A 20,475-nucleotide genomic window follows, 5' to 3' on the forward strand; every position below is an offset into this window, starting at 1 on the left:
GTGGCTCCCAGAACTCAAACTGTAAAAGTGTGTTTTGATAGTCTTAGTAGCTGTGATAGCCCTGTTTAGTGGTGGGCATAAAAAGTCACTGTAGCTTATGAGAAGGGGTGGACAGTGTGATCACTACTACTTTAATTTTCCTTGCACTCAAAAATCAAAGATATGAACAGAACATCCTTATAGCTTATGGGGGACTTGTGGACAGTGTGGTTATTTATTTCTTTAACTTTCCTGACAAGCTACAGAGGTTCACATAGAAGATCAAGTATAGTTCATCTAGCAGCACTGAATTGCATAGGACCAAAATGTTAGAGTTCATAACTATGATTGTCATTTTTTTCACTTTTCTGACTTTCAGATACTGAACACATTTACAGGTGGTTATTTTTGGAGGGCTGAAGTATACAGGCATGCTATTATGTCTGACAGCAACAAGCTGAAATATGTTACTGTGTTCTATTTGTTCTTTCAGATTTGTCTAAGTCTGATATCAGAATGGTACACAGATGGGTGTAGGGGTGAGGAGGCATGCTGTATATATTTGACAACAGTTACTGAGCGATATGACTGTGGGCATCTGTATCTTCACCTCAGTCTAACAGTCTAATATCAGAGGGATACACAGAAGAAGATTTTTTGAGGGGTAGGCAGGCAGGCACTATTCCCACATGGGATTTACACATCTTCACAAGCATTTGTTGTCTTTTCAATTTCCTGTGAATCATTCTTTTGTCAGACACAACTTAAAGACTGCATTTCTTTCCTTGTTCATACTTTTTCAGCAGCTTATCATTGGATCAAAAGGTTGGAAAATAAGTCTAAAATCCAGTCAAAGAATCTATAACCCTTATGTCATATGGGTGCATAGAAACCTCCAGACTTTATTTTACTATTTGTTCTACAAATATTATCCTGTACTCATAGTCAGTTAGAGTACATGGAAAGGATTTAAGAAAAAGAAAAGTTGAAGAGTAAAACTGAATTTCCTTTCTTGGTCAGGTGTTTTGCTCCTAACATCATTTTGTCAAATGGGTAGGAAAAAACTCTAAAATACACATGAGAAGCATCTAGAAAAAAAATCCTTAGTTTAGTTATTTCTTTCACAGTTGTTATAATGAATTCTCAGCCAGTCGAGGTATGTTGAAAGGATATAAGAAAAGGCAAAGCTGAAGAGTAAGAATGAATTTCCTTTTTTTATTTTCAGAACATCATTGAATTAAAACATTATGGGGAAAATCTGTAAAATGAACCTCAGAGCATCTACAAATCCCATGGCATCTAAGGGCCTAGCAACTCCCAGTCCCCTGGCTTAACTCTGTTTCTTCCTCCACAGTTATTATGGTGCAGGTTGTCCCATTTATGATGTATTGATGAATTGCAGGAAAAAGCTGCAAAATAAGACAAAATGTGTAAATTTGTAGAAAAAAATAAACTAGACAATGTGAGGAGGCCATGACAAATGGAAAGGGGCCTTGAGGGATTCTTGGAGGGCAGGCAGCTGGTGGGGATGCCACGGAACTCTTTGACTACACTCATACCTCTCTCATTACATCCTACTATCATTCTTGACTTTCCCCATCTGTTCAGCAACTAAGAATTTATTTTTTTCAAAGTAACTAAATATGTGGTTGTTTATTTCTACACATGTAGATGATTATCTTTATTATTTGCTATTATTGTTTGTAATACTTGTTTTTTTTTTCTTGTTCTGTGATCATATATTATATTTGCTGGAGCTTTTCTCCTCGGGTCTCCACTGAAAATGGGACAATAACCCAGTTGGACTAACCCGGTTAACAAATGTCAATAAATAAATAAATAAAACTAGGGCATCGTTTCACCTAATGCCGCTCCTGGAAACAATGTAAGGATAATAGGAGTGTCAGAGCATGTACTGGATACTGAACTGGAAAGCATGCTGCTGGGATCACTGTGAACAAGATTTCACTTAACCAGATTACAAGACTAGATCATGGAAAGAATTCTCAGAGATGGTTGAATGGAATGTACCAGAAGAAGACAGCTGAGACACATACTAGCATTCCTGTGCTGTTATAAAATTTAAGAAGAAATTATAAGATACAACAGAACACTTAAAATTATACCATTTCATTGTATGCTTGTAAACTGCTGGAAAATTATTCTAATTCAATTTTGAATGCATAAACTAAGAAAAAGATGGTTGACTTTTTGGGGCCACTAAAAGTCCACGGAATTCCTGCATGTGTTAACTACTCTCCTATCTTAAATGTAATATACAAGGGGGAAACAGACACAGGTACCACAAAGAGGGACAGCAAAAGCTTTCATTGTAGAATTTGTTCACTGTCAAAGTTAGAACAATAGACACAAAGAAAAAAATTCAAATATCTCATCAGAAATGGACTGGCAGACAAATTTGACAAGAGTCCGAGAGGAGGTTGTATTACAAATTTATTGGATAACATCTGATGTAGATGCACCTGTGGGAGAAATAACTAAAGAGGAAGTAAACAAAGGCACACAGAGATATGTCAATAAAATATGTGGGACAGACAAGATTATGGGCATAGCAGATGTCAGAAATGGAGACAAGAACATGGAAAACAGACAAAAATGTGGGGAGAATATACATTAAGAAGAACAAGAAGATGGTCAAAACTGAAATCCAGCAGATGTTGAGAATCCAATCATGGTCACAGCAGAAGCATGGACAGACATCCAAGAAGCAGAAGCAGAAGAAGATACCATCAAGGAAGAGATGCTGCAACTGAAGCCTCAGGTCATTCAGATACCCAGTGCTGTACTCCCCAGGACCTGAGTAGGCTGGGTTGGTCAAAGGAAGAGAGAAGAAAAGCAAAATGGAACAATGGCAGGCAGAAAAGTCAGACCAGAGGAGGAGGCCATGAGGAGGAACTTCATCAAGAACTACACAGTCTAGCCATACAGAGAGATATGAGAGAAGAAATGAGAGATAGTGCAAGAGGAAAAAAATGTGGATGTACTTAGTAAACTCCATTGTATGTAGACATGGGGTCATTGACTGCATGTTAAAAGAAATGAGAGACTAAAGTCACTGATGTGAGAGGATAAGAGTGGTTAAACAAGACTGAAATGGACTAAAGGGATTTGTGAACCTGGGACAATTTTTAAATAAAGGCATTTGGGAACATGGGACACTTTTCAAAGGTAAGAGGTTTTTTTTAATGCATTGTGCTCCAGCAATAACTGAAAGGGACTGGTAAAGCAAAGTGGCACAAATAGGGAGATTGTTGTTACATAATCTTTCCTATGATACACCATCTTTTATAATGTTTGCATTTTCATATAAAAGTAAGTTTTCTCTGAACAGTGGACAAAAGGGGTGTGGTATAGCAGAGAGAAAAAATAAAGGAAACAGAGAAAGAAAGAATTATGTAAACCTTGGGGTTTGACTGCAGTGTATTAGAGCAAGTGAAATGGAATGCATGAAACGGAGACTCTCAAATCCAACTCTGTGGCGGACGAGGAGGTCAGGTGTAGGAGAAGGCCGAAGGATAGAGGTCCAGCTCAGCAGGGAAATACAGGAGAGGAGAGACATCAAAAGGCAATGATGAGACAGGTACAAAAACCAAAGAGAACAGAAGGAGATGAATACTGACTGAAAGTGGTAAACTGGAACATGAGTGGGGGTGGGGGCTTCAAACCTAATCACAAGTAAAAGGTACACAGCAGAATGAGTAGAATGCAATGGTATGTAGAACTGCTGCATGAGAATAATCAGAGAAAAAAGAGAGAAGTAATATCATGAGCCCACAGCACCCCAAGGGAGAAACAGACAATAAAGCAGAAGGTGGCAAGGGGGGATTGGGTACCTTTTACAAAAAGGGATTACAAGTAGTGACTGAAAGGATGCAGAAAAGTGGGGAGAGGAGATTGATCATTTGACAAAGAAGACTAAATGAAATGAAATGGACATAAGGGAAACCTGTATGTACAAACAACAAGTACATTTCATTGGCCCTAGTTTTAAAGAAGAGAGCCTTAGAATTAACATAATGTTCATCAGAAATGGATGTGTTTTTTATTTGTAATGAATGTATGATTTTAACCATTTGATGGGATGCAATTATTTAATTTGCATTTATATCACGTTATCGAAAGATGAAAATAGCGAACGCTATTTCATTGGCTCTAAAACGTCTAAACATGAAAATATTGAACATTCAGAATAGCAAATTTTTTCACATGGAAAAAATTTGCTGCTCCGAAACACATACACACAACAGAAGCACATCAAACAAACAGCAACCACACACACATACACGTAAATTCCTACATGTAACGCTACACTAAACTAATCATACACTACTATCTACCCATTTACCTTAACCCAAACCCTAAGGTCCTTCACTATCGCACACTCACCTAACCCGCGCCCTAAGCCTAACTCACTTAACCCGCCCCTAACCCTAACGTACAAACAATCGCACACTTACCTGAACCCAACCCGTAACTTTCCACCACACTGCTAAGAATAGCGAAGCCACAGAAATGGCCAACTGAATTCTTTCCCGAGGAAAGAATTCGCTGTTCTGCAGCTTTGCTATTCTTAGCGTTCACGGAATAGTGTTCAATATCAGAACATTCAAAGTTTTAATACTTTGATGTTCTGATATAGACCCTTTAATTTGATATTGTTGCTTTTCTTTCAGCTTTTTCTGGTTAGGGGTCGCCACAGTGGAACTCCGGTCTGCTAATGATTGGCAGTCGATTTTTATGGTGCTGAGGTGCCAACCCGATGCCCAACCTTCAATGAAGGCATGCCCATTCACGCATGTTTTGCGAACACCACTCGACTGCGGGGAGGGCATGCAGACTCCACACAGAAGGTGCTCCAGCCGAGAATTGAATGGGAGAACCTCTTGCTGTGAGGCGACAATGCTACCGCTGCATCACCATGGCTTAATTATTTAATTTGATGTAATTTTTCAATTTACTAATTAATTTGTGATTTCCATGACTATAAAAGATTGATTATGTGTGTGTTATTCAGTTCTGATGAAGTCTCTATACAGTTCAAGAGATGAAAGCGCTTACATTTTTGTCAATGAATCGTATTTTTTAGGACATTGGTTGATTTGAATTCTTCAGAGGGTATGAAGCTTATGGTGTAGGTTCACTGATCTGCCTGTTTGTGACTTTATGAATTTTGTATTTCTAGTGCTTACATCTGTGTTTTGTTTTGCTCTAATTATGTGGTAGCCTGGAGGGAATAGTTCAGTATCTTTTGTATGTGGCTTGATCCATGTTTCTGTGAGTGCAAGTATGTCAGGGGAATGCTGGGCTAGCCATGTGTGGAGTTCTGTAGTTTTGTTGCAGATGCTACATAGGTTAAGAGTGATTAAGAGTAGATTTTTAGGGGAAGAAGCTTTGGAAGAGGTGGGGTTAGAGGATGGACCTGCATTGGGATGGATGTCACTACATTGGCTAAATAGGGGATTGTTTTTATGGTGGTTGAAGAGAGTTGATTTATTTGAACACTTTAATTTTGTAACAGATGGGGGTGTAGTTTCATATGAGTCATGTAGAATTTTGTCTTTGGCATTTAGCATTATGCTGGAATTGTATAGAGTGGATACTATTTTTGAGTAGGAATCTGTTTTTGTTTCTAGGGAAGTGTTGGCTGTGGAGGACTTTTCTATTAAAGGGAGGTTCTGGGGGTTTACTGCTGTGATATATATATATAAGAAGATAGAGAGTTAGACAAGTGAGGGGCAGTCTACTACAGTTATAGTGAGACATGCTAGAGAGTCTAAAGGGTGGTAGGGAAAGTAATGCGTATGTTATATGGGTCAGGTGGGTGTATGAGTGTATGGTGATGATGTGTGGATTGAAGGTCTGTTAGGATTAGTTGTAGGATAAGTAATAGGCAATTTGTGTGGTGGAGGCCAAATGGAAAACCCTGATTGGACAGGGATTATTGGCAAGAAGTGATTGCTTGCAGGAGGTGTAGGAGGAGGGGTTAGGGTTGTTATAAAAGTAATTGATGTGGGGGGGTGGGAATGGGGTAGGGTAGTGCAGCGGAGAGAGCCTGAGCATAGAGAGGGCAAATGGATTGGGGCTACACAGGTCAGAGTAGGTCACAAGAGAAACAATCAATAGTTGCAGAGCTGTCAACAGAAGTGGATTCACTAGTAAGCTAAATGAAGAGGAAGAGAAAAGGTGGAGACCAGAGTTTGTGAATTAAGAGGAAAAGGAAGAAGGGAAGAACCAGAAGAGAGGGAGAAGATAACAAGAAATATAGGGAGGTTTGCTAAGAAGAATAAGTATGAAATGGTTAGGTTAGGCAGAGTAGTTAATGTGGTGTTAAGGTATGCGTAAGAGAAATTGAGAAAAGTAGATAACAGTGGTACACAGACTAGTGGTTTTTAATATAGGCTGAGACATCACAAATCCTCCAGTCATGCACAGATTTACTAGATTTCCTGATCACTATATCATCTGCATTAAGCAAATAGTAGAAGATGGATATTCCCAGAGAAGTTCATTAATAAATCATTAGGAGAGCAACGGTCCTAACACAGACCCTTGTTGAATAACTATTTTTATTGTTATTGTTGTTGTTGTAGCATGAGTGCAACAGCTATGCAATGAGATTGTAAAAGTTCTGTTCCAGAGTCAGCCTGCAAACCAGCTGCAGACCTCTGAAAATAAACTTTGATAATGAAATTGTGTGCCATTTTGTACCAGTATCAGGCTTAAATGCAACTTTCATGCCTTTAATCATCATGTTTTCTGAAGCATAAATATCCAACTTAACAGCATAAAAAGCATTAAAGGTGAGAATGTTATTTCTCACTTACTTTCCCAATTTAGAATCAGTTAACCCATTTGGCCTTTCAGAATATAATAAGATGTTCTTTCCATTCTAGAAATGAATCCTTAAAACTCAAAGAAAAATATTTAAGCCAAATCTACATAGAATAACACTGCAAGATGTTTTCTGGAATGTCTTGCACACTTGCACATACTTAAATATGAACTTTCTAACCCACTGACAAGAGAGTCCTTAGAAGACCTTTTGGTTGAGGCACTAGAGATTTTATTTATGTTGGCTCATCTTGCAGTATATTACATAAAGCAGTTAAATAATACCTAGGTGCCCATATGTTTAAACAGTTTCTCAGTCTTTTTCATCAGTTATTCTGCACAGCGGATGAGTCACTGGCAAAGCATCTGGTGACAATTATCTGATAGTTTGTATTTAAGCAACTCAGATCTTCAAACAAATCACAATAATTTGTTAAAATCGAGTGCACTCGTGTTGCTGTATTGGCAAAGTTGCAAATAGAATAGGCACAATTTTTTATTAGCTCTGATGCTTTTCTGTTTGTCTGCTATTTTAGATTTAGGACCACTCTTTCTTAAGTACTGGTTCACTGCATGAGATTTTTAATTAACTCTGTGAATATGTAAAGTATGTTTGGCTGTATCTTAAGATTTATGAAAGCAAAGTTCACTCATTCTCACTATACTACTGGTTTAGTTCTGTTTATGCTTAAATAGCTTGAATGCTCTTTAGTTATACCCACTGATGTGCATGGATCTCTACAAAGAATATGGATTGCATTAAGTGAGACTGCAGAGCTTCTAGTTGAAATAGTTGCCGTTAGACTTTATTTTTATAAACACATTTCAGAAATATTTTACCCAATGACTTTAGTGTGTGCCCTGAATAAGACAAAAAGTATCCAGGCAGACTCATTTAGCTTATAATTTAATGCCAGTCTTTTGATCTTAGTTTTCAGTGTTATGCTGTACTCCACACCAGTGTCATGCTCAAACACAATAGATTTGCCATTTATGCACAAATCTATTTGCCAGACAAATTTTTAAACTTTTATGACTTGTTTACTCCTGCTTCTGACTTCACTTTGCACAGTAAACACAAATCTCATGTGGCTTCTGTTGAGGTAAACAATATGTAGTATTAGCACTATAAATAAGAACAAATATTAGATGCAAAATGAGTTATTCAGATAGAAATATGAGACAGGCAAATTATATGAAAAATATAAGAGAATGATTTGGCCATGAAGTTTTAAGACAAAAAGTAGGGAGGCAATCAAAAATGTATTACTTATCGCAAAAGAAAATGCAATGATTATCCTCAGTATAGCAGATGTACTAGATCAGGTCTCAGGGTCCAACACATTTAATACTTTAGACAGAGAGGTTGGCATTGTTTCATCTCTGGATAAGCAGTCAAGATTTCCAGTGAGTGACAATGTATTTGGTGGTGGAGACTCCTTAGGAAGGACTAAGAAACTATGGTAGTCACAGTAAAGTTGACAAACAGCTGAAATCTCCAGTTATTAGCCAGACTTTGAATAATTAGGATAAAGGATGTATAAGAACAAAAGTGCTTAGAGTCAGGCACCTTTTCTAAAATCAGTACTGTTTGCATTTAAATGTTAGTACAGTCTTCTTTGTTTACCTCTGAATTATATTCCTGTATCTGAATATTCTCTGACTATTTATTCAAAGGGAAGTATATGTTCCACTGTCCAGAAATGACTGCCCTTTCATTCTGACTGGCTACTGTTATTTGAATATTTAACATGTGAGAGCTGACAGATAAACAAAGCAACCGGTAAGGGGTCGCCGCAGCGGAACTCCGGTCCGCTAATGATTGGCAGTAGATTTTTTACAGGTGCCAGCTCGACACCCAACCTTCAATGAAGGCACGCCCATTCTACGCATGTCTTTCGAATGCCACTCGACCACAGGGAGGACATGCAGACTCCACACAGAAGGTGCTCCAGCCGAGAATCGAACGAGAGAACCTGTTGCTGTGAGGCAATGCTACCGCTACATCACCGTGGCTTTTAAGTATTTAAATACACTACTTAAATAAACTAAATTATTTATTTGGGTATATACATTTACACACACACACACACATATATATATATATATATATATTATTTTTATGAATTAACAATAATGAGTAATGAGACTTGTATGTGCATTTTTATATTTAGACAATTTCATATTTTATAGTGTATTGCTTTTACATTTTTGTTAATTCAATTGTTTTTTGATTGGAGGGCTTTTAATTGAAGTCGGTATTTAGGGGGTTCATTTGTATGTGGTCTTTATCTGATGAAGTCATTTTCATGATGAAAACTTAACTTTTGGAAGAGCATTTATGTGTTTTGGAGCCTCTGTGGTAGAATAAAACGTATTTGTGCTCTATTTTCAGTTCTGGTGCTCCTTACTACTGTCTTATTTCATGTTTAAAATTAGACCACATTAAATCATTTCAAAACGATTCCCATCTTTTATGTGACCTATAACCTGTACAATTCAACCGGGAAAACAAACAAATCTGTTAGGGGAAAAATATAAAAAATAAAAAACCTACAATAAGCTGGTTGCATTAGTGTTTACACCTTAAACTAATACTTTGTTGAAGCACATTTTGATTTAATTACAGCATTCAGTCTTCTTGGGTAGGAGTCTATCAGCATGACACATCCTGACTTGGCAATATTAGCCCGCTCATCCTTGCAAAAGCATTCCAAATCTGTCAGATTGTGAGGGCATCTCTTGTGCACAGCCCTCTTCAGGTCACTCTCACAGATTATCTATTGGATTTAGGTCTGGGCTCTGGCTGGGCCATTCCAAAACTTTAATTTTCTTCTGGTGAAGCCATTCTTTTGTTGATTTGGATGTATGCTTGGGCTCATTGTCATGTTGAAAGGCAACATTCCTCTTCATCTTTAGCTTTCAAGGAGATGCTTGAAGGTTTTGGGATAAAAAGTGTCTGGTATATGCAAACGTTCATAATTCCCTCCACCTTGACTAAAGTCCCAGTTCCAGCTGAAGAAAAGTAACCACAAAGCATGATACTACCACCATCATGCTTCACCACGGGGATGGTGTTCTTTTGGTGATGCAAAATGTTGTTTTTGTGCCAAATGTATCTTTTAGAATTGTGGCCAAAAAGTTCAACCTTTGTCTCTTCAGACCATAACACATTTTTCCACATGCATTTGTGAGACTTGATGTATTGTTTTGCAAATTATAGCTGGGCCTGGATGTTTTTCTGTGTAAAAAAAGGCTTCCATCTTGCAACCCTACCCCATAGACCAGACATATGGAAAATACAGGAGATTGTTGTCACATGTAGTACACAACCAGTACTTGCCAAAAATTCTTGCAGCTCCTTCAGTGTTGCTGTAGGTCTCTTGGCAGCCTCTCTGACCACTTTTTATCTTGTCTTTTCATCAATTTTTGAGGGCTGTCTAGTTCTTTGTAACGTCACTGTTGTCCCATATTTTCTCCACTTTTTGATGACTGTCTTCACTGTGCTCCATGGTATATCCAATGCTGTGGAAATTTTTTTGTACCCTTCTCCTGACTGATACCTTTCAACAGTGAGATCCCTTTGATGCTTTGTAAGCTGTCTGCAAACCATGGCTTTTGCTGTACCAGGCAACTGTGTAAATGTCAGGAAAATCCTACTCGGACAGCTGACCTTTATCTGGGGTTAATCAGAGTCTCTTTCATTGATGGCAGGTGTGTACCCAAGAAAACTGAATGTTATAATTAAATCAGAAGGTCCTTTAACAAAGTATTAGTTTAAGGTTGTGCACACTTATGCAACCAGCTTATTGTATGTTTTTTATTTTTTGTATTTTTTCCCCTAACAGATTTGTTTGTTTTTCAAATGATTTGTACAGGTTATAGAGCACATTAAAGGTGGGAAAAGTTTTGAAATGATTTATTGTGGTCTCATTTTTTATATAAAAAATGGCATTTTAACAGTGGTGTGTACACTTTTTATATCCACTGTATGAATTTGGGAGACAGTATCATTGGTCAACATCTCTTTAGCTGAAAAAATTTGGTCGACTAAACAGATGATTGACAGGTGTGCAAGATCACACAGTTCTCAGAGTAGGGAAATATGTTTTTTCCCTGAGACTGTGCAATCTCAGAGTTAGTATACATAATTAGCAAGGGGTTGAAGGGTGCAGGGGAGCTTCCCCCCAGTGCAAAAACATTGTTTTAAACTATTTTTGGTTTTATTATTTTTGCATGCACCAAGATTGTCAATCGGTGCATACATATTGGTAAGTTAGCGGCTGAAAAGCCGATATTTCCATATTGACTTTGTAAACATCATTCTTTGGGTGTCATTATCAATACATCTGTACTGATCAAGCAGGAATCACTTTTTACTATATTTGCATTGAAGAATGTGCATTATTATATTATGCATTTTTAAAACTTCTGGTGCATTACTATTAATTCTTATAAATGGAGCCCATTTACTGTTAGAACCTGCACCTTGTTATCACTCAGTGGCTAGCGCCATGGAAACCAATTTATATTGGTATACTCTTTCATTATAATAAATTTATATGGCAGTTAATTAAATGCATTGTTAATATTTAAATAGTTTGCATCCACAGTCACTTCTTACTACTCTACCAAATTCAAAAGTTTTCCTGCTTTGAATCTGTTCCAAAGCATTTGTAACCACAATCTTTACAACACTGTGTAGCTCTGACCTTCAGGTATGATCATGTAAGTCTGTTGTTGCCATTGAAGTTACATTGTCTTTCAGGTCCCTCCATCGTAGTCTCCCACTTGCAAAATTTCACTTAGAGATAAATAAATATGCAAAACATTCTAAATGTTCTTTTTTTTTTTTCTTTCTGCATAGATTTAACTGGAACTGTTTCCTTTAAAATTCCTATAAAAGCTGATGTCTCCCAAAATGCTGAAGTACTGGTATATGCTATACTTCCTAGTGGGGATGTTGCTGTTGACAGAAAGAAGTTACAGATCAGCAAATGCTTCTCACATCAAGTGAGTATCTTGAATTGACACAGATGTAGTTTGTTTTACAAACTGAGAAGGCAGCCAATGAGAAGACATACTCATTAGGATTCAGAGGAATTTGAAGGTCATTGGAATGTACAGTTATTACCAAATGCTCACTTTTCACTTTCAAAGAAATGGAAATAAGAGATTGTAGCTGTACTTTTATATAATGTGCATGTTAGTCATCAAGTTACTGATAGGAAGGTAAAATGAAGCCAAAATAATCTTTTGAATACTTTGAAGTGAAGGAAATGGTAGTAATCTTAAAAAGCAGACAAGTCTGTGTCCCACGCTAACCAACATACTGTGTAATTTTCACAGAAAGTCAGAAAGTCCAGATTTTTGCCACGTATTTTTACCTATTCCCGTTGAAATTTTTGGTTTTCTGGCAAATCTTTTGGGAATGAAGTCATTTAATAATGACATACATTTGAGTTTCAGACTTCATATCCTTCACAAACTGCATAATAATGCAAAACCTATTATTCTGGTAAATTTCTAATTTATAAGGGAATATTTAAAATATGTCCTTGATTTTGGGCCTTTGCCCCTCCATTATTTTTAGCTTTGTCCAGATTTCTTGTACTTAAAGATTGAGATATATCTGGACCTCTTCAAATCTATCAAGATTCAAATCTTTACCCTGATTCTGGGTAACTTTAACTATCCAACAATACATTGGAAGAAATACTCATGCCAAAACACAAATGCCCAGAGATTCCTTGATTTCGTCAATGCAAATGCCTTGGACCAGTTGGTTGACATCCCCACAAGAGGTGAAAATATGTTGGACTTGGTATTAACCAAGATGAGTAACCACTGCAGCATCCCTACTGTGTCATCCTCCCTAGTAAGATCCAAGCACAAAGCGGTCACTTTTGAAGTCTCCATCTCCCCTGCCCCCCCCCCCCCAGCTAAGGTCAAACAAAAAACTTCTCCAAAGCTGATTACAACCTCCTGAGGGAAGGTATAAACAGCTTCACAGTCCCTCCCCTCCATAGGAACTGGCACATATGTCCATACCTACACCAAATACTATACAAGCATTTATATAGCTGCATGGAATCAGGAATACCCAACAGGGTGAAATCATCCACCTGGCACATATGTCCATACCTACACCAAAGCACTATACGAGCATTTATATAGCTGTGTGGAATCAGGAATACCTGATGGGATGAAATCCTCCTCCTCGAGGAAGAGTAAACCTGTCTGGTGGACATCTGAAATAAATAAGCTATATAATAAAAGGAAACAATTGCTATCCAGGACCAAGAAGGAGCAGGTGCCTAACTGGAAGTAATACTCTCCTTAGCCTGAACAAGCAAATAAGAGCACTAGTGAAATCCTCCAAAGCAAACTTTGAGTCCATACTGGCCACATCTACTAAAGACAATCATAAGACCTTCTTCACATATGACCGCAGTCTCAACGGAAGCACCCAGATGTGCTCAGAACTGGTGGTCAAGGACACCACATACACAAATGTCATAGATATAGCCAACCTGCTGGCAGACAGTTTCAGTGAAAACTTCACCCCTCTGTCCCCCCATCAGTAAATCGGGGCATCCCCAGTGTCTGCCCACTCCCCTTATCTCTAGGGAACAAGTCATCACTGCCCTGTCAAATGCAAAAAAATACAGCATCCATGGGACCTGATAACATCTCAGGCTACATCCTGCATGAACTCAGGCAGGAACTTGCAGCACCGTTAGACACCCTATTCAAACAAAGTCTGAGTAACGGCTTCATCCCAGCCAACTGGAGGACAGCCACTGTCATCCCTTTGCACAAAGGTGGAGCATCCACTCATCAGGAAATTATAGACCCATCAGCCTAACTAGCCTGATCTGCAAGACCATGGAGTGGATTGTTAAAGACCTCATTACCAAGGACATTGGCAACCTTCAAACACTCGATCCCACACAGTTTGGTTTCATCAAGGAGAGGTCATGCCTGTTAAATTTGGTTGACATCTTTGAGACAGTCATCAAGGCCATAGACAAGGGTAAGATGGTGCATACCACCTACCCTGACCTGGCCAAAGGCTTCACTGCTATTACCCACTCAGGTATAATAGATAATTCTTTCAACCAGGCATCAATACATATGTTACCAGATGGGTAGCATACTGGTTCACTGATATAACCCACCTAGTTAAAATAGGGGAAGCCACCTCAAGCAGTAGACCCGTAATGAGTGGTGTACCCCAGAGATCGGTCTTGGAGCTTCTGTTGTTTGGGATATACTTTTCTGAGGTGCAGACCAAAACCAGTGCACTATGGCTGACCAGGTTTGCAGATAACTGCAAGCTGGGTGCTGTCATCAATTGCCCTAGTGATGTGGACATCCTCCAAGAGGGTCTCACTCAAACAAATGACTGGTTCCAGAAACATGGCCTCAAACTGAATGCCACAAAATATATCATCATCCCCTTTGGGGAGAGTGATGTCCTCACAAATTATCACATTAATAATAAGGTCCTAAGCATGCAATCAGTCGTGAGAGACTTGGGCACCCAGGTTAATAGCAAACTGACTTTTGACCACCATATTGCCTTTGTTGTACGGAAAGCTTTCTACGCGGCCCACCTCATTAGTAAGGGTATCTCATGCAGAGACAAGGTGGTCATAACATCCCTGTATTCTTCCTTTATAAGGCCCATTATTGAGTACAACACCCCTTTCGGCATGTACCTTGCAAAGCACATGCAGCAGCTGGAGAGACCACAGAGGTTCCTCACCAAGAGAATCCAGAGCTTCAAACATCTACCCTATACAGATAGGCTAAAGGCCCTGTCCCTCCACTCAGTCTCCTACAGACTCCTCAGAGGTGACCTCTCTCTGGCATACAGAGCAATCTTAGACCCTACCTTGATGGGACTTCTGCATATCCACAAGACAAGCTCCACTCGATTAACCCACATGCATGACGTCAACCTTGCCTGTAGCATCAATAGGACTTGTTGTGGGACAGATTTGTGTTCCAGAGACTCCCCCTTTCATGGAATCAGCTTGCTCTCCATGTCAAGCAGAGTACCTCATTAACCCTTTTTAAGTACAACATGAATAATTGGATGGGGAACAGAAACTACATCTCTGGGTATTCCACCTTTGTCCCTGCTGGACACTGTCATAGGGTGCTGACTTGTAACATGGGCTAAATTCTTGGCTAGGCTTATAAGGGCCTCAGGGCCAATAGCCTAGTAACTTCCTATGATCCTATGCTATGCAGTAAGAAAAATACCCATTACACAATAAAAGTTTTCATGCAAAAAGATTCAGCATAATATTAGGAATTAAAAATGCTAACATTAACATTGAAACAGTCTCATCATAATACTGCTTAAAGAAACGATTTGTGCATAATATGACTTTATCATCAAGAATCCCAAAAGATCCCATGTAAAAAAGACTTAAATCCTGAGGTTTGCAGTTTCATGTCATTAATGTTGTTACATACTGAATGAGGTTTCTGATTGATGGGTTTGACAGTTTACATCAGCTGCTGGTTGCAGCTATGTGAGCAGTAAATTGCAGTGACAAGGAAAGACACACTGGTGTAGTTCTGTGTTAAGGCATCCCACTAGATGGATAAATCTGCATTCAAATGAACAAGAAAAAAACACCACAAGTTAGTGTTTACCCTAGTATTACCTCATGTGGGTAAATCTGGATTCAACCCTGAAATGAGTGCCTAGTGAAATTATGGCTCAGATGGCTAAATGTAATAAAGTATTTCATTTGTTCCAACAGAGACAGGCATGTTGCTGTATATGTCTTCTTGATACCCACATGTTCAGACCATGTGGAATGCACAATACTCATTATGTTTGGGTGAGACCTTTTTCACATTTTTTCTGTTGTTTTTGCTCCCCTTCCACTCAACAAAGCCAGGTCTTCTTCCTCAGTATCCAGATACCTAAAGGCCCCTAGACAAAATCTGATTTTCAAAGCCAGAGAAATGGTAGGCTAAAAAAAAAAAGACTTATACTGGTATCCAGAGTTACTGTATGGTATGTAAGATGAGTGCAAGTTGCCTAGCATACTTCTAAGACCATTCCTGTTCATAGACCCTCCCATTGCTCCCCGGAATAGTAATACTGTGCATGCTAGGCAACAAGGTTTGGATGCTGTATACCATGGGAGGGGTCTAGGTAAAGGACCTTCCTTTTGTGGTCCCACTTAAAGTGTTTGTTAGTACAGAATTTATAGACACCCCAGCTACACAAGTGCAGGGCAGTACATGGTTCCAAAAGAGTTAAGTGTGTGCTGCTTTCTTGTCACACACTCATACCTTCCAGTCATGGGAAACTGTGCAAGATGTATCAGAGAGTGAATGAGAGTGTATGCACATGCATATCAGTGTACCACTGTGTGCATGTGAGTAACGGCATAGTGCTGATTTGGCCCGTCATCATCATGCTTTCACATGGGATTTATGAACATGTATTAGCTATAAAAAATAAGGATAATAACAATACCTTGGCTAAGCATTATCATTGAAGGTGCATGTGTAGCATTGTGTGTGTGTGTGTGTGTGTGTGTGTCTGTGTGCATGATTCTGTACCTGTATTCGTGCATGTGTGTGTATCTGTGTGCATGATTCTGTACCTGTGTTTGTGTGTGTGTGTGTGTGTGTGTGTGTGTGTGTGTGTGTGTGTGTGTGTGTGTGTGTGTGTGTGTGTGTGTGTGTGTGTGTGTGTGTGTGTGTATGTGTGTTTCTGTATCTGTATGCATGATTCTGTATCTGTGTTCGCGTGTGTGTGTGTGTGTGTGTGTGTGTGTGTGTGTGTGTGTGTGTGTGTGTGTGTGTATGTGTGTGTGTGTCTGTGCATGTTTGTTTCTGTGTATGTGTGTGCGTGTGTGTCTCTCTTTACATGCATGCGCCTGTGTGTGTCCAGGGATTGAGGTGGTCAGTATCTGTATGTTTTCCTCTTGGTAAATATGCTATTGTTGCACAATGCGGCACTAGAAGGGATATAACTAGTTTGTGCAATTAAACTAAGACATGCATCCTGACTGAATCTTATTTATTTACTTTATTTATGTCCTACATTTCAAGGGAGACCCAATGCTGTATATGATGCCAACTAGGGATAATTTAGCTAAACAGCGGATAAATTCATGGACACTTTTTTGTAACTTTTATAAGATGCTTTGCATCTATCTAAGCTATCACTAGTTTAAACAGGTGGAACCTTTGTTTAAACTTTATTCAAAGGTGGTTCCTCAGAAGTGCAGTACCTCTCTTATACTGCAGTGTTATAACTGGAGTAAGAAATGCTTAGCAATGGCTTTATTTATCATGGAGTAAATGCTGATACTACACAATCTTCTGTTCACAGTATTACACTTTGATTAATGACATGGTTATGAATATTTATATTATAAATAAATAATATGAGGTTCAATGTGATATGATATTCCATATTCCTTAAGTAGATGAACACCTTCTGTATCATAGGATCATAGGAGGTTACTAGGCTAATGACCCTGGGGCCCTTTCAAGCCTAGCCAAGAGTTTATCCCCAAAAAGAAACCACAGTCAGCAGCTGTCACCCATGTCAATGAAGGACACAAGTGGAACCCCTGAGACAAATTTGTGGTTTCCCATCTACTCATCAAGGTTGCGCTTGAAGAGGGTCAGCAAGGTGCTCTGTTTGACATGTATGGGAAGTCTATTCCAGAGCTGAGGCAGCCTCTGGGAGACAAAGCTGTCTCTCCAGAAGGTTTTGCTGTTGTTGCATATTAGATTCAGGCCTCTTGAGTGAGTAATGTGTGAGTAGTTAGACTTACAGATATGGTGCATCTATAGTAGGGTAGGTTCCGAGATTGCTTGTAGGCGAGACACACATCACCCCTGAGCAATCTGTACAATACTGAGTAGAGTGATAGTGATTTCAGCCTGTCCACATATGATAGGTGTTGGAGGCCATTGATTCTCTTTGTGAGGTTTTTCAATGGCCTTTCTAGTTGGTGCAGATGTTTTGAGAGATACATACCAAATGAGGTGTTATACTCAATTATTTGTCTAATGAGGGAGCAGTATGGAGAAGTAATAACCTCCTATTTTCTGGATGCAGTCCCTGTACTTATGAGATGATCCAAGTAAAAGGCTTTTCTGACCACTGCCACTACATGATGGTCGAATGTGAGGTTGTTATAAACCTGAGTTCCCAGATCTCTCACCACAGGTTGTGTGCTTAGGGGGTTGCCTTTGATGTGGTAATCAGTAGGGGTCATGTTTTTGCCAAATGGTATGATGCTATATTTTTTTGCATTTAGCTTGAGGCCATGACTTTGGCATCAGTCATTAGTTTCTGTGAGACCCTCTTGCAGTATGTTAACATAATTTGGGAAGTCAATGACAACACCCAACTTACAGTCGTCTGCAAACTTGGTCAGCCACAGGCCTTTTGTGTTTGCCTGGACCTCTGAGAAGTAGATGCCAAACAGTAGGGGGTCCCAGGACAGATCCCTGGGAACTCCACTAGTGACAAGTCTGCTATCAGAGGCGGAGGTGCCTATTTTGACTTTGAGGGTCCTGTCGGTGAGCCAGTTGGCCACCCACCTGATGAGATAGGGATTTACGCCAAGTTGTTTTAGCTTTTCGATGATGCCCAAGTGGGAGATTGTTTCAAAAACCTTGGCCAAGTCAAAGTAAGCTATATGCACTGACTTTCCCTCATCCAGGGCCTTGGTGACAGTCTCAAAGAAGTCAACCAGGTTCAACAGGCAATATCTGCCCTTGACAAGTGTGAACTGGGCGGGGTCAAGTGCTTGGAGATGGCCTATGTCCTTGTTTATGAGATCCATAATAATACGCTCCATGGCTTTACAGATCAGACTTGTCAAGCTAATGGGGCGATAGTTTCCAGGGTCAGTAATGGCACCACCTTTGTGCAAGGGGATGACAATGGCAGTTCTCCACTGTCCTGGAATGAAGCCTGTACTTAGGATGTGGTTGAATAGGGTGCTCAATGGTGAAATCAGTTCTTGCTGGAGATGGTGTAGAGTATAGCATGGGATACTATCAGGTCCTATGGAAGCTGTGTTATTTGCCTTCGATTGGGCATTTAACACTTGATCTATGGAGATGTGAGGTGTGAAATAAGTGTCAGGGATGTCGAAAGGGCCTTTGGGGGAACATTGGGTTGAAGTTTGTGCTGAACCTATCTGTTACCATGTTGGCTAAGTTAACTGGATCAGTGTAAGTGATCCTGTTAAGTGCTACTTTGGAACAATCTGGGCTTTGCCATTGAGGTTCTTGATGTAACTGAAGAAGACTTTGTAGTTTCCCTTTGTTTTGGAGGATAGTTTTGATTCATAATTGGCTTTGGAGGTTTTCACTAGTAATCTAATTTGCTTGTTGAGGCTAAAGAGGGAGTTTTTACAAATTAGAATTTGTTCCTTTTTACCCTTGGATAGCAGTTTCATCCATTTGTTGTAAAGCCTGTTAATAGAGGATGTCCACCAAATAAGTTTGTGTTTTCTTGAGGAGAAGGTTTTAGTTCTGTTGGGTATGGCTGTGTCCATGCAGTTGTATAGGTGCTTGTATACTGTATTGGCATACTGGTCAGCATGGTTGTCTGCATCCTCTAAGGGGGGCAGTGGTGTGAAGCTACAGATATCCCTTAGAGGTCGTAGTCAGCTTTTGAGAAGTTTTTTAGCTTGTTTATGACTGGCGGGGGTTGGGTGAGATAGAAACGTCAGATGAGACAGTCTGATGATCTGATCTCACCAAGGAAGGACATACTATGGGAGTGGTGCAGTGGTTGCCCATGTCCATAAGAACCAAGTCCAGAATATCATCTCCCCTTGTGGGGGAAGAGATGAGCTGGTCTAGTGTGTTAGAATCCTCCCATGCACAGTAGTTTCTGGGCATACATGTATTAATGAGTCAGCTGGCAATTTTGTTAATTATTATGTTTTGTAAAGGAATCAAAAGCCCACTTGTTAAATACTAAATGCTCCCTCAAAATGGATTGCTTGATAAAAATGCATACTTGGTTTCAGTAAATATAGATGTGCTCTACATTAGCATTTCACTTTGTTTGAACAGGTATCCACAATATAATAGTGATGTAATAAGTAATATTATAATATGATAATAATATTGTACAGTTTGTTCTGTTGTACATAGTGTATGCTGATTATGCTCAAATACTGTGAATGCATGCATGCCTGTCTTTCTTGTTTGTACAGATTAGCATACATTTAAGGCCCTCCTTTTCTTCTCGTCAGCCTCGGAGTTGAATCTGGTTAAGTGACTTGCTCAGATCATACAGTTAAACAATAGAGACTGGGACTATCAAACCTTGCACAGCGTTTCTTCACGTTTGATGTTTCACCACAAAACATATTTTTCTAACTACGTTTTCCAATTTTTGGGGGGCAGCATTTTCCTTGGCTAACATTGTTGTCAACTCTATACTCTTTATTGCCTTGGTTCTTCACTTACTTTTTGTAGCTAGGACTTTTTCAGACAATTACTATGCCTTAATGACACTTCATCCTTTTAGTAACCTTAATTTTATCATTAAACAATTACTTTTTTACTATTTTATTTGTGTTATAAAGTGCTTAAAGTGTAAGTACTGTAATAAATGTGAAC

General features: G+C 39.2%; 1 protein-coding gene across 1 annotated transcript in view; it reads left to right on the plus strand.

Annotated features, from left to right (window-relative positions):
- LOC122808690 (alpha-2-macroglobulin-like) overlaps positions 1 to 20,475 on the plus strand; it is a 1,814,690-nt gene that overhangs the window by 853,223 nt on the left and 940,992 nt on the right. Inside the window, exon 14 of the mRNA XM_044079678.1 lies at positions 11,699 to 11,844. Coding sequence (XP_043935613.1) covers positions 11,699 to 11,844 — 146 coding nt within the window. The remainder of the gene's footprint in view (positions 1 to 11,698; positions 11,845 to 20,475) is intronic.

Source organism: Protopterus annectens, chromosome 8.part0, assembly GCF_019279795.1.
Source record: "Protopterus annectens isolate FY-2018-M chromosome 8.part0, PAN1.0, whole genome shotgun sequence".
Lineage (NCBI taxonomy): Eukaryota > Metazoa > Chordata > Ceratodontiformes > Protopteridae > Protopterus > Protopterus annectens.